Source organism: Penicillium brevicompactum, assembly GCF_028827555.1.
Source record: "Penicillium brevicompactum strain IBT 35665 chromosome Unknown utg000001l_segment0_segment0, whole genome shotgun sequence".
In the NCBI taxonomy this organism is placed as follows: Eukaryota; Fungi; Ascomycota; class Eurotiomycetes; order Eurotiales; family Aspergillaceae; genus Penicillium; species Penicillium brevicompactum.
In genome coordinates, this window is record NW_026623203.1 from 6429983 (window position 1) to 6444513 (window position 14531).

At 48.0% G+C, this 14531-nt stretch overlaps 6 protein-coding genes across 6 annotated transcripts; 2 read left to right on the top strand and 4 right to left on the bottom strand.

The window, feature by feature from the left end:
- Positions 1-1792: 1792 nt before the first annotated feature.
- N7506_002004 (uncharacterized protein) lies at positions 1793-2809 on the top strand (the record flags this gene model as incomplete). Its single annotated transcript, XM_056951300.1, has 3 exons — positions 1793-2100; positions 2160-2502; positions 2570-2809. The coding sequence occupies 3 exons, from the start codon at positions 1793-1795 to the stop codon at positions 2807-2809; spliced, it is 891 nt and encodes a 296-aa protein (XP_056817215.1).
- A 2645-nt stretch (positions 2810-5454) lies between these two features.
- N7506_002005 (uncharacterized protein) lies at positions 5455-6090 on the top strand (the record flags this gene model as incomplete). Its single annotated transcript, XM_056951301.1, has 1 exon — positions 5455-6090. The coding sequence occupies one exon, from the start codon at positions 5455-5457 to the stop codon at positions 6088-6090; it is 636 nt and encodes a 211-aa protein (XP_056817216.1).
- Positions 6091-6954: 864 nt separating this feature from the next.
- Positions 6955-8042, bottom strand: N7506_002006 (D-alanine--D-alanine ligase family protein; the record flags this gene model as incomplete). Its single annotated transcript, XM_056951302.1, has 2 exons — positions 6955-7593; positions 7683-8042. The coding sequence occupies 2 exons, from the start codon at positions 8040-8042 to the stop codon at positions 6955-6957; spliced, it is 999 nt and encodes a 332-aa protein (XP_056817217.1).
- A 1049-nt stretch (positions 8043-9091) lies between these two features.
- Positions 9092-9775, bottom strand: N7506_002007 (GNAT family N-acetyltransferase; the record flags this gene model as incomplete). Its single annotated transcript, XM_056951303.1, has 1 exon — positions 9092-9775. One exon carries the CDS (start codon positions 9773-9775, stop codon positions 9092-9094), a length of 684 nt encoding a protein of 227 aa, XP_056817218.1.
- Positions 9776-10972: 1197 nt separating this feature from the next.
- On the bottom strand, positions 10973-12301 carry N7506_002008 (fungal specific transcription factor domain-containing protein; the record flags this gene model as incomplete). Its single annotated transcript, XM_056951304.1, has 4 exons — positions 10973-11005; positions 11058-11288; positions 11338-12154; positions 12225-12301. 4 exons carry the CDS (start codon positions 12299-12301, stop codon positions 10973-10975), a joined length of 1158 nt encoding a protein of 385 aa, XP_056817219.1.
- Positions 12302-12569: 268 nt separating this feature from the next.
- N7506_002009 (uncharacterized protein) lies at positions 12570-13796 on the bottom strand (the record flags this gene model as incomplete). The annotated part of the gene is made up of 4 exons (XM_056951305.1): positions 12570-12851; positions 12905-13099; positions 13153-13588; positions 13669-13796. 4 exons carry the CDS (start codon positions 13794-13796, stop codon positions 12570-12572), a joined length of 1041 nt encoding a protein of 346 aa, XP_056817220.1.
- Between the last annotated feature and the right edge of the window lie 735 nt (positions 13797-14531).

Consider the following 14531-nt stretch of genomic DNA (forward strand, 5'->3'; position numbering starts at 1 on the left):
CCTTTACCATTATCCCTACATTCCCAGAGAACTACATTCGGCACATGCGGGGTCGATTAGTTGACACATACATACAGCTTCAGCTCGGGTACCATGACTCAGAAATGAGAGAAATACAACGGTGGCCAGTCACTAAATCGAGTTCAACTGACCTCTGTATCTTCTCCCAATGTGTTATTTTCAGACTCTGATTCCCGGGTGAGGGTGCATAGTGTTTCTCTTTCAATGCAACATCGAAACGATACTGATCCCTACAAATGGTAAGCTGAACAGAAATGACTTGAAACAGGAGCTTTTTTGGAGGCTTATTCCGGCAAATGGAACATACGAAAGACCGAGATCCTAGCCCTTGACCGAGCGTCAAGTACTTTTGGCGAGCACGAAGTAGAGAAATATACTTTGTTTCAGCCTATATTAAACCAATTTCCAAATAAGCGATAAAACACGGTATCTGCAATCAAACGATCCACGACTTTCTGAGGCAATAGATAGCCACATAGTTTGCAAAGATCACTGTGAACATGCATATGGATTTTGTGATCACGAGCAAAACCACCAGGAAATGACAGTCCTACTGCTCCCAAGTCTATACAATGGAAACAATCAAACTCACTCGGAGCGTTGCGCGTCGGGGGCCACGCGTTGTACAGATTCACATCTAGATCGAGTGTCTGTTACCTTTCGATCTATCATTACTTATAAGCTTTTACCTGAACCCGGAACGGGTACAAGGGCAGGAGTTCTGCCTGTTTCCTTGCATGAGTCGGTACTCAGGGATATGAACAAGGCAGACAATAAAAATCAAGAGGCAACGTGCTTCATAATTTGTACAAATCGTGTTGCCTGATATGATGCGAACATTTTGGGCTCATTGAAAACGGAGATGAAACGGAGCCCAACCCGACAATACACATGGACTGCTGCCATATTATTTGCTGAATATGAGACCTGCCCTCGGAGGCTTACTAGTTATTTGGCGCATTTATACTACCTGACCCGATGACTGACTTAGCTGCATATTCATTTCCGAGTATCGGAAATGAAACCTATTGGGGAGTTTGGTAAGCAGATCAGATACCCGGGCGCGTACGTACATGGCCACTAGCCAGGATTGTTTGAAACTGCAGTGAAAGCTGGCAGGCAATATGCGTTAAGTGCACGGGACCCAGGACCCATGACTTGGGTACTGAGTAGATCTTGCAGGGGAAAAAAAAGATGTCTTTTGGGTCTCAATAGACCCGTAGAATAATAGGCACTCTGTTGACTGAAGTGGACGTGGCTCTAGGAGCGTTTTCAAAGTCCTCTAGTTACTTTTTGAAATCTATAGACAGAAAGTCAAGGCATTTGAAATCACCTAATTTGATATGGCTCAACGACCACTTCTCTTATATAAGTTCTAACGGGATTATGGAGAGCATCCATTTGGACGTACTCCCGGAACTTTTGTCCCTATTTTCAGGGCTCTGCCGGGAACATAAGGTCATCAACTTATGGAGAATGGGGTGTGCCTGACTGTCAGAGCCCATGGGTGCCAAGTTTGTCAGTAGATACCTGACTAGAGCTCTCTCTCTTTCCCTCTCTTCCTCCTTCCTCCTCTCGTCTCAAAATACACTACATTACCGCCCATGCCTGCTATCTTCTCGATACTTACTATCCAATCATACCCCATACAAGCTGATTCGTCCGTCATGTACCAAAGGCGGTCAGAGGTGTATCCTAGACGGTGAAGTTATTCATATGGCATTATCATCATGCCTCCATCACCACAATCGCTGAGACTGTCATCCTGATAATGGGGGCCAATGCTAGACCAGAGTCGTTTCATGATATCATGCGTTACCATTGTGAACTACTCATCAATCCTCTCAAGTGGACTTCGCGTCACCTTGATCTAGTGGGATGTCGATTCCAGGATGTCGGAATTCCTCCTGTCAACACAGAATCTACCCAAAACAACCACAGGAACAATGGCGGTCCAAAACCTTGCTCGACACCACCAAGCGATGCTGAAGAAATTGCTATGAATGTGTCCCCTCCTATCAAACTTCGTAGTCTCATCAACATTTTGATTGGCGAAGAGGGCCCTTTTGCCTATACTAGGTGAGAGCTACAATATGAAACAGCACATATAGGAATGGCTGACAATAATTGCTGAGCAGTAACGGAGCTCCATTCTATTTTCAAGATGGGGTTGCTCACCGACCAAACTATATCATCTTTCATCGTCGTGAAGAACCCGCTGATGACATCCATAAGAGCTCACCCCCGTTGGTAGGCTATGTACATTACACAAGCATCAACGAAGATCGCCGGCGACAATTCGAGCCTTGCCCAGGGCCAAGGGGCGTTTTCAACTCCGTTGGAGCAAATATCTGTCAGAAGCGACTAGCTCAGACAACCCCGAAGGAATGGACCGAAGATCCGTATTTCATATGTCACTTATTGGCTCTTGCACAGTTTCAAGAGTTCAAGCTCGACTTGTCAGAACCAAGTACTTACACCGTGAGTTTCCTGCTTATTTTTGCGGTCGATTTGTCGGGTTCCAGCTGATTCGCTGATTCGCTTCCAGTCGCGTCTTCTCGTCACCAATGTATTAGATCGAGATTGCATGATGTTTTACGAGGCCCAGATCACTACCGAACTTCTGGATGGGCTTACGGATCCGAGGGACGCAACGAGTCCTCTGGACTGGCCTACAGTTCGGCGTAAAAGGGTTTCATATAAGCCTTATCATACATTTGCTAGCCGACTTGTTGCCGAGATAGTGGCGCCCAGTCCCGTTCCCTCCAGTGACCATTTGGGTCCATAGAACGATGTCAACGGCGTCATCGAGCATGGTAGGAGACGACCACCCGAACAACATAGCGGATCTTAAAACGCAGTGCGAATTCTAGAGAGACTTGTTGGTGATTCATGAAGGCACTTGGCGTCGGGAGTTTGCTTGCATGTCGAGATTTTTGTACCATGAATCTTCGGAGGTGCTTCGGGGCAAATGTACTAATATCCATCATGATTTGATACGACAACAAACACGTTATGTGGTAATAAACATGTACACCAATCTTGTTGATCTATGTGAGTCGATGTATGTTTGGGAGCCAATAGAGTGTTTTGCTACTCCGCACCGAAGAGATCTAAGATAAATGCCACAAACAATCAATGACATAAGACCCTTGTCTAGATTCCCCACGTATTATGGTGGCTTGAGTGACAGCCAAGTTCCGAGGTTTGCTGTTCTCCAGAAGTTAACCGTGGAAGAACCGTATCGCGAGCCAAGACCTGAACCCCACACCGTTTCCCCCCCTCATCGCTCTTAATGGACAGCTTACTCCGTACCCCGGAGTGGAATGCACGATCCCAAGGTCATCCAGAGGCATATTCCGTACTCCGAACTCCAAACATGTGTTGCCGTTTGAAACCGCATGCGTGCGCTTGGAGCGGGAGCGTGCTAATACGAGTACGGAGTAGCCACAGCGCCTTCGCATACGTACAAATCAAAGATCTGAGATCTACATTCGCGCCCGTGTCTACGGAGTGTAGATTAACACACGAGTCAACACCAACCTTGGAAGAGACTACTGTATATCGTCGAATAACGTGCTTGGCAATTTAATGTATTTCGCGGTGAGCGAGCGAACTAGTTCGAGGAGCTAGAAGCCAGTGTGGGCCCACCAAGGAGTGCTAGCGCGTAGAGAACCTGCTTTTTCCCAATGTCTAGCCCTTTGTTAAAGAGATTCTAGACTTCATTCCTGGACCCGGTGGCTGCAATAGCCTTAGTTGGAAATTGTGGAGTTCGAAGCCTGCAGCAGATCTCACCATCTTGCCTGTGTTTCACCTTTCTCGCAACTGACTAGCCAAACGGCGTTACACCCTTATCTGCGAGATCATCGCAAGTCTTAGTCAAATCGATTTCTGAATGGGGGGTTGGTCAAAAAACTCGGCTTTCTGTCGGTTTCCACGATACATCGGATAAAACTCCGAGCGCGGAAGTCGGAAGCGCAGAGAGTTAGCTGTACCCATGTTTTGGATCCCAATCAATTTGGGGAAGATCTGTGGAAGGCGGAACTTATTTTTCCACAACTGCTGGACTCGTAATGTGTAGGTCCGTTTTGATGGCGGAGCAGAGGCGCTCCATTTCTGGAGCGCCACACTTCACGATGTTTGGTCGGTCCTCCGCGGGAGTGCTGGGTGTAAGTTCAGGGAGGGGGTCTGGAGCTTAGCCAGTGTCGCACGGGCACCGGATAATATAACCCTGGGATTAGGATTAAAAGCCGTCTTCGGCGGATAGACACTTGGCGCCCCTCAGGATCGTCAGGAGGGGCATTATTCGTGGGACGAGGTGGAATGCAGGTGGACTTGTCGGTGTGAAGAGATTCTTTGTCCAGCGCATTATTGTGCCCATGGGGGTGGTCGGGGCACAGGGTGGACCTTCTACGCGTGCAGCGAAACAATACTGAACGCAGATTTCAATGGTGTGTCTTCTGGGGATATGCCCAGACCCAGAGGCCGAGGCTCAGGCTCGCTAAGTCAACGGCCACGACTAGGGAGTCTACTCCGTAGCGGGGCTTGTACCAGGGGCATTCAGTTAGGGGCGAGTCCCGCCATTTCTAAGCATGCATTTTTTTGGATGCCAAGCGAGTAGGGAGAGAAGGGGGAGGATGATAGAGATACGGTACTCTGTAAACGGAGTACCAGTTATAGTCGAATCAATACGAAGTTACGGGCTTGACCATAATACGGAGTACCTCTGAAAACGTCCGTATTGAGGGGGTTCGGACTTCCAAGGAAAGTAATCCGTGGGGATCGTGAGTTTCCCCGTGCAACGTTTCTATTTTTTTCTGTAAGGATCCTCAGGGCGAATAGACGTAAGATAAGCTCCGCAGAAGGGTCCCCACCGAAAAATTTTCGAAGCATCAAATGATCAGGAAAACTGGGGCCCTTGGACTATCCACTCCGAGGGTCCGTATAGCCGCTACACACACATGTTCAAAAAAATAACCCAAGCCCTACCCAGGTGTATCCGTAAGTAAAATATGAAATTATTAAGTAAGATAATAAGTAGAATTATATAAGAAAGTTAGAAAGGTAAAATGGCCACATTTGATGAATCATGGGGAAAGTAAAAAAGAAGAAGCCAAGAAAAAAAAAGAAAAAAAGAAAAAAAAGCAGCCAGAAAGGGCGGACACCTCAGAGGGAAGAAGAGCAGGCCAGTCTGGAACCGGTTTCGTGATCTGCTGACACGGCTTGGGCGCTTGGACCAGGTTCCCCATTCCCATCGTGAAAAAAAAGGGTATAAGACTCGCTACCGCTGCTCTACCTCTCTCTGCCTTTACTTTTTGATCTCTTCCACACATTCCACATACCAATTCCACACTCCACACTTCACCATATTACTACTGCATTGCATTGCATCTACATACCACCAACCATCCATCTAATCGATGGTACATCAATATGAACGGAACTACTCAAGCTCCAAAGACACCCAAGCCAACTGCCTCTGTGCCCATTGTGCAAAATAAACGCTGGCCCCCAATGGCGAACCGCAACGCCCTCCCTTATAAGCTCACTCATCTCTCCAAAGAGAAACTCGCCCGTGAAGCTACCGCTCCCGACCCAGACCTCCGCCGCTGCGTGGCTCACTTCCGCCTGCACTGCGGCTCCGTCATGTGGACCGAGAACGATATGAAGTCTCGCATCAGCTCATTTGACTTTGAAGACACCGATGACGAGGATGAGATGGATGATATGAAGAATGCCGAATTGCCTGTGCTCAAGTCCAGGACGCCACCCGCCGAGTCGGAAGTCGAAATCACCAAAGAAACGGATTCCCCAACCCCGGAGCCCGTCGCGGTGGCGGCTGCCCAGGCTACTCAACCTTCCCCTGAACACTCCGAGCATGGTTTTTTGGAGAAGGGTCGCAATTGTCTTGAGGCGACCTCCAAACACCTCTGGACAGGGGGTCTTGCATGGTTGGTCCCATCGCGGGCTGATCACGACCCTCGCTTTATAATTTCTCTCTTCACCACCTCACTTCTACATTCGCCACTTTTGCGACCCTTCTCTTTCAGCCGATCTACGATACCATGACTTGACGACCTTGACGAACAAACAAAACGATCTGTATATAACTTTACTTGAAGACAATATGTCAAACTATCTTAATAACCAAAGACTACTTATTTTTTGCTGGACAAAAATCATTTTTCTCATTTTCATTTTCTCACTTAACAAGACACTAATACGGAGTATTGGGGATTGAACGGATTCTTCATGGATTTGCCTCCCGGCACCCCACATCCGGTCTCTATTCTTAACTTTCTATATGATTCCCAACGTGGAAGGTCTGGCGGCGTGACTCATCCAAAAGCCGCGTACCCGTTCTGCGGGATCACGTGCCTGACAACCGAAACGGATCCTCATCTCCCAATTCTGGAGAACTAATGCAGGCCCCAAACCCGAAGCTGAGGGCAGTGGGACCCTGATCCTCATGGTGGAACTCCTGGAATCGGTGGAATATGAAGGAAAGTCATCTGGGGGTTATGTTTGGTGGAAACCCCAGGGTGTGTGGCGAATCTCTCGCCGATCGCACCAATTTCATCATATCCATGTCACAATCTCCATCGTGATGGAGCCCTCTTTAACGCACTGCGCAAGATGTGCTCCAACAGGGTCTCATATGACATCCCGTTATGTTTTGCGATAATCGGCAGCTGCGACCATTGAGGCCTCAACCCTGCCAAGGGATTGATCTATGAGAAGTATCGTGGTCAGTATACAAAAGCATAAACATGGCCTGACGTGTAATCGACAACTCAAGAATCGCCGCCTGCCAACTTTGAGTTCAACTCTGAGCTCATCGTGCCAGCCAAAACAAGAAAAACACAGATAAGAGTCATGCAACACATCATTTTGCCCGGAGAGAGTCTCGGCTATCTCCGTCATCAACGTAGTTCAACAGAAGACGTCACTTACTTCCAGAACATTAGCCTCTGCATCGGCCGAGTCTCCGTCCAATCTGATATCAACCCTTCCACCATCACGACACCGCAACGCTCGCCAGGCCCGCAGCGCGACCGTGCATGCCCGTTCGACCAGCGGATCTTCCCGATTGGCTGGGATCTCATCCGCGATGCCATCCCAATCGTCGTCGGATTTGGACCGTTCAGTCGTGAACCCGACGTCAAAGTCGACGTCAGGGTCACTCTTTCCCCTCCATGCCATCTCACTGACTCCAAGAACCCATGCGTCATCGCCCGTTCCCAAGATCCCAACCGTGAACTCTCGCCCCGCTAGGAACTTCTCGACCAGCACCGCTGGCGCCGAGGTCGCGCTGGAATGGATTCCCTCGACGGCTTGGCATAGCTCCTTGATGTTGTGAATGACGTTGCTTTGCTTGATGCCCTTGGATGATCCTTCGGCTAGTGGCTTCACGAAAAGCGGGTAGGATGTTGGGTTTAGAAGACCCGGTGCGTGCTTGGAGGTTTTGGTGAGGGCGCCGATGACGTCGGGCGTGAGCTTCCGGTTCTGAAGCTTGTCTAAATATATGACGGCGAAGGGGGCGGTCGGAATCCCATAATGCTCCAGGACCATCTGTTACAACCCCAAAATCCCCACTATTAGTACCTAACCGAACCATCCCCGCATCAAACGAGCTTGACACTGAAACGCAGATAACTCACCTTGGTCTTTCCCTTATCCAAACATAGGGCCATGGTCGCCGTGTCGGAAAATGTATATGGTATACTGAACGCCTCCAGCATCGCCGGCACCTGTGCTTCCCTTGCCGTTCCATAAACCCCCTCTGTAATATTCACCGCTAGATCCCAATGCGCAGCCTCGCCGGAGCCGAGCTTACTCGCGAGAGTTTTCACATCTGGGATGGGAACATATCGATGCCCCAATCTGATAATCGCAGTAGCAATATCCTCGGCCGCGGCGCCGACTTCCAAATGCGCGATATCGGACTTCTTATACCCAAGATCTAAATAGGTGCCTGGGTCTTCGTATATTAAAGCGATGAGCAAATTCGATCCGACCATAATCCTTGGAATATGAGCAGTGTGAATCGAATTGAGCTTCAAAAAGACGGGTTCGTAGAGTTCCAAGGTTGTGTTTTTCAGTACAGCGTGGAAAATGGACCTGTAGCGACCTTATAGGTAGGTACGGAATATGAATATTGCAACCTTACAATTAGGCGAAGGTATTTTGCAAGCCACGATGGGTTGTCCCGGGATATGTGATGAGCCTATGTTTAACCTTGGAAGCGGGCAGCTTCTGCACCCGATACTCCGCAGCATGTAGCGGTTGGGCAGGCTGCATTAGCTCTTTTGTTTTGAGATGTGTTGTGACGGTAATCGTGTCAATATATCAAAAATCCATCTCACACGAATGCAGCTACTGCATAAATTAGTGGGTTTTATTCGTCGATTTCTCCGCCGTTTGAGGCCACTAGACTCGACCCAATAACGCGCCTTGTAAAATGAGATCCTCACCGTATTTCACCTTTTTCTTAACCGCCTCACTTCCTTTTGCTCTTCGCACTGCTGACTTTGCCACAAGCATTGCCCTGTCTGCGCAGATATTTAACTATTTGGAACAGTGTAACAGGGATTGTTACTGTGTCAATTTTACACAAATCACTTTGCTGTAATTGTGTCAGATGCCGATTGGTGAAGTCCAAGATCATATGATTCTATTTTGAGACAGTTTGTACACTTGTATGGCTCTCGATTGAAGACTTCAAACCGGTAGTGAACATAACAGCCTCAGCCACAGTAATCCAATTCTCCCTGAATATCATAACAGACTTGACGCCTGGGCAGTTTAGCCCAAAGGCCGAAAAACGGATGCCCCACATGCCCATCCCCGCTAGTCTTCGTGGCATAGTAACTTGTCACCCGGACGACTTGAGCGCCCAATATACCCTGACCGCATGACTCTACAGAGTGCAGGTGCTGGAGGAAAAGCGTAAGCATCGACTACATTTCCTCTGAGTGTAATGTTTTGCCTACTCTAGAACAGCAGTACAATTTTGAAATAACCAAGTCTATCGCACATTCTATAAGTCTAGAAAAACAAGAGCAACACATCAACGAGACAAACGAGTATTCATAATCAATCCAAATCGATCGGACCATTTTGCCGAGCTCACATCATCCGGTAACAAGCCCTCATCCCCATTCGCGATAAGAGCCTCGACAAGAGTTGCCATTCCCGCAGAAACAAAGCCAAGCCGCTCATAGAACTTTATCGTAACATGATTCCCAGCCTTGATAATAAGACGCACTTGGACAGTCCGCGGCGAAGAACGATACGATTGCAGATAATCCATAGCGCTCTGACATAATTTGGCGCCGAGGCCCAGGCCGCGGTGTTCCGGTAGTGTGAACAGGCTCAGCATCTGCCATCGCTCTTCTTCTTCGTCTGGTCTCTGCGGTGGTTGTCCAGATTCTTCGGGTAAGGTGAATGCTTCCTCAGATAGAGGTCCGCGCAGAGTAACTTGGCCGATCCATTCGGGCTCACCAGCTTGTGAGTCATCGGGATTGAGTGGTGTGGCGGCACAGACGAAGATTACCCGGTCGGGAGCTGTGATGAGATTTTGCCAGTCGATGTCGGTGAATTTGGATTCAATCTCGTGGGTGGATGAGAATGAGGCTGGAGAGGTTTCGAGGGCTTTGAGGCGTAGGGTGCGGTGGTTTTGAGCGGAGATCGCTACACCGTCTCTCTTGGAGATGTGGAAGTAGGAGTAGGAGAACTTTGTTTTTGGCTCCATGGTGGAAATTGTGTTGATTGTTGAGGATACTGATTAGAGATGTGATGGCTGCCGCTGTTCATCTTATACTTCTGGTTGTATAGAGACATCTGGCACGCTACGGCTAACTTGAGTTTGACCGAGCCGCGTATCAACGGGTAGGTCCACTTTCGACGGCCACAGCCAACTGTGAAATATGACTCGTTCATCGTTTGATTATAAACATACACACAAAAAAATCCAATCCTTCATTAGTGTATTACTGACTCATACGGTGAGTCGGCAGACATGGAGAAAGCTAAATCGAAATCGTTAAACCATCCGACCGGGTCCAGCAGCTCGAAGTCCACATCAGACTGTGTTAAGAAATCCAACATGGTTGGCTGATGAAGAGCCATCTCTGTTGTGAGATATGGGACGTTAGAATCGAAAATCATATGACTAAAATCCTCCGGAGGGACGATGGGGTATTGTGGATTGCTTGAGAGTTGACTTGAGCGCAATGGTCTTCCTGAACCTTGAACCATTGGTGGCTCGCTAGCAAAGTCGATAGTAGGGACTTGGGTAGCAGCAGGCGCAGGGCAAAAAGGACTACTATGAAGACACTGATGCACTCGTTGAATCCGCTCATATAGATCCCTTGATGCCAGTTGATCGGACAAGCTGAGGTTCCTGAGTATTTCCATGGCTGTTTCGGCCGATGTTAAGTCACTGGGATCTCCTAGTGGCAGAAGACTGGATAGCATCAAGATCAAAGCTGCAGAGAATAGGTACGCAGGGAACGTGTAGCCGAACGTGGCTAGAGATCCGCCAGTCCATTCATTCACACATAGTGCCAGGGAATGCCTGGCTGAATGTATGCATGCCTCGCTCAAAGTAACCAGGACTGGAGAAATGGCTTCCGCCGACTGGTCGCTGGGATTCTTCATTTGCAGGCTGAGGACATGCATTAGGACTGGTCTGATCGTCAAGATCACGCACTGGGAAAATTAGCAAAGGCCTGGACGAGCAACGAGATGGTTCTTACAAAATTGAACTGAAGGTGCATGTGGATTGTGTGTTTCGAGGTTGTCCCCTCCGAATTGAGTCTCAGGTGTTGAGGCAAAGACTGAATCCACTGCTTCAGTTGAGTCAGTAGTCTCTGCTCACGAAGTAAGAAACTTTCAGTCGAGATCTTCTTGCAATAGATCTCCCCGGTCGTATCTCCAGTTATCCTAGCTAGCTCAATAGCTGCAATCTGATAAGCCCCATCTGGAAACTGGTCATTATAGGTCTCAGATGCCGAAATGGACGGGTGATCAACATGGATATCATCATCATGGATTTGCACAGGAAACCCTGATTTTGAGCCCCAGAAACGTTCCAGGGTGTAGATAGTCCACCAGAGACGGATCCGATGCTCCCTAGCTATTGGGTGCAAGTTTTGAGACTGCGGCACGTTGTAGTTCAAGCCTATGCTGAGTCCAAGACGCAGTGCGTTTCCTACAAGTAGGTACGCAGAGTGGAAGCGGTTCAAGAACTGACAGAAGTACGCCTGTATACAAAATCAGCATTGGCTAGAAATCTTGGAGGGCTGGTCTTACAATCAACAGCAAGCTTTCTATGTGAATCATGCTTGGTCTTTCGGGGATGATCTGAATAAGGCTCAATGCTCGGGCGAAATAAGCAGAACCCGGTACATAGGGCTGATTAGAACTATCGTGAGGAGTTGAAAAAGCCTCCGCAAGAGCAAAAAGGGCAAAATATTTGCACTTGATACTTGGATCTTCAAAGTCTCCTCGCTGATAAACACCATGAAGCATGTCCATTGAGTCTTTTTTCAGTGCCAGGTGAAAGCACGGGATAATGTGGCCTAGCGCAGTCTTCACTAAGAGCTGGGCGCAGACAAGACTAGGCCACTGCACGTCCGTATGCAGTAAGGATGAAAGTGTCGATTCATCCGTATATCTGGTTTTGGGGAGGTAAAGCGTTGGGGTGTTGGTCTTTGTCAGACACTGGCAGAGTCGAGTAGCAAAGGCCGTGCACGTTGCCTCGCTGATGTATAAAGGGAGCACTGATGCGTCATGCACCTGGAACCATGGCTTATTATTGAGGAGATTCCCCTGTATCCTAGGCTCATCGTGCTCAGTGGCATCATCATGGGGGATGGGCTCTTGATGGGATGGGTGGGGATTTTGCTTTGAGCGATACCGTCGCGCATGTAGCTCCTCGCTATCCTTCAAAAGCTGCTCGAGATAGCTATCATTCATGGCCATCAGCATTTGAGCAAAGGGTTGCCAGTGCGAAAATGTACCTTTCATCCACGCGTACTTTGCGATCTCGAGTCGTGTAACTGCATTGTGTATCATAACCTGAAGCACGGCATTTCGAACATGGTCTTTCTCCAGAGCATTTGATTTTCTGTGAATGACATCGATGGCAACTATGAAAAATATGAGCCCAGGTCAATGATCGCTGTGAGTCAACCTACGCGATCGCTCTCTTCTTGGGCCTGGTCGCGCGAAATGTTTGAGGTCTTTGATAATCGCCCATTGCCAGGTGTCGCATCGACCGAGTAAGACTGTGGAGGTGAAAATGCAAGACGAGGCTCAGACAAAGTCCGCGGGTGAGGGGGGCAAACCTTGGAACCGGCCAACCTAAAAGTCGCCGGTCCAATCACAAATGGTCGTCCAGTCAGCATTTTATACTTCATTCTACCCAGGAGTTGAACGCAGTCACTTCGAATTGATCGTATGAGGTATATATACATGAACGTAAAAGTATTTAGTTATAAGACATGGGGAGAAAGCGTAAAAGAAGGGTCATTTCGACATCTCTAGGTCAGCAAGAACCGCGTAGGAGTTTCACTCTCCTGGAGTTCCAACGCAACTGAATTTTTCCGTCGCTTTTTAGAAGGGTTAACATGGTGCTTCAGACCTTTGTTGAAATTGACAATGCACATCACGGAGAGAATCAACGTAACTAGCATCAACAGCAATGAAACTCCAGCAAACAAGGTCAGAGATATTCGGACAGAGCTGAAGTTGGCGCTGTCCGTTGTGCTATGCATTCGGAATAATGTAAGAACAAAGCAGCCCATGATAATAAGCATAAAGAACTAAAGCAGCCGTCAGCTTGAGCCTGCAACAATGAGTAATTGACTGTTCTCACCATCATAAGAATGAGAGATTTTCGTTTTTCCCGCTTGCAAAACTGAGCGGAGAGAACCAATGTCGCAATTGTGATCGGGATTAAAGCGGCGTTTAAAATGAAATCTGCATCTTCGGCCTTACTGACGACGAGAAGAACTTGGAGTTGACTTCCAAACACGAAGAAAAAGTCGAATTTCAGGAGTGAGATGTACACCTGCTGATATTAGCTTCGAAGAATCGCGACAGCATTAATACCCATTGACAAACCTGATATGTGAAGTATCGCCGCTTCATCTGTAAATCGGCACTGATGTTTTTGTAGATGGACCAGGAGAACTCCGCGCGCAACTTCCACGTAAAGAAAATCATGCACACGGTCCCGACACCCAAGATGACCGGGACGATGATAAGTTCGATCCGATATACCTCCAGCAAGTGGTCGCTAAAAGTTTTGTCATTGACCATGCCGCTGATGGTCGATTGAATCTCCTGCATCTGGAGAAAGCCATATGTCAAGAGACCCAGGTTACAGACGCAGAGGCCGACCAATTGAATGGTGTTCTTTCGGCGTAATGCATCGTACGAGAGACCGAGCTCATATAACAAGGCGAAGATAAACAGTCCCAGGAATGACTGGAGGCGCAGTGGGCCCTGGCTCTTTCCATCGTCGCTGAGATTGTTCCATAGACTGATCAGGATCCAGCTGGTTTGCGATCAACCACATCAGTCATCATCCTCCAAGTATAAGTCCGAGGTAGCGGCGCTAGTTCGAGGGCCCGTTACCTTTCAATTCCGACTGTGAGGACTGTCTCGGTAATGACGGTTGCAGCGAATAATCGCGTCCATAGTGTGTTGGGAACGTATAGTAGAGGACGGCTGTGGTTCGGGGCCTTGTGGGATTGATCGTTCATGGCGTATGCATTAATGCTCACTTTGGAGGCGTGGGCATTATCGTGACTGGCTAAAGTGAAAAAAATCGAAGTTTTCAAGGACTCAGGAGGTACATTAAAGTTGTTTCAAACCCGAATACGACTGCCTTTTGGATTGTGGGGCGACCACGTAAGGCTTTTAGACTGAAAGCCAAGGCCGATCTAGTTGCAATTGACTTCCAATGATCTAAAAAAAGATGGAGTACAAGGGATAATATATTAGGGCTGTAGCTGATCGAACCACGATCTAGACCTCTCTGTGTGAGAATCATGCCGATCTTCATATAACTCCAATCAAATTTAGCAACTGTCAAATTTGTCTACTCAAAACATGCCAAGCCAATTGTTACCTTAAATATGGACTAAATTCAGCCCTGTATGCTGATCCATTCTACTCTTTACGGGTGAGTCCCGCGCCGAAGAAGCAGGACGTCAAGCGAGTTTGAATTATGGGATAGGCATTGTTGATCATGAAAGATGTGTTGCACTTCATTGTAATGCTAACGCGATGCGGTTGTGGGGATATATCCGGATTGTAAACAATACAATCAATGCACGCCATGCCCAGTGCTTCAGCCGCAATCTCGAACTCCACCCTGAAAACCAGTACAAAAACGGAAAAGGAAAGGCTAAAAATAAGATACAAATGCAATGACCCGACCACAAAAAGAACCTTTCAATGCAAATCGCATAAGCACGCTATGCAAAAACACATGT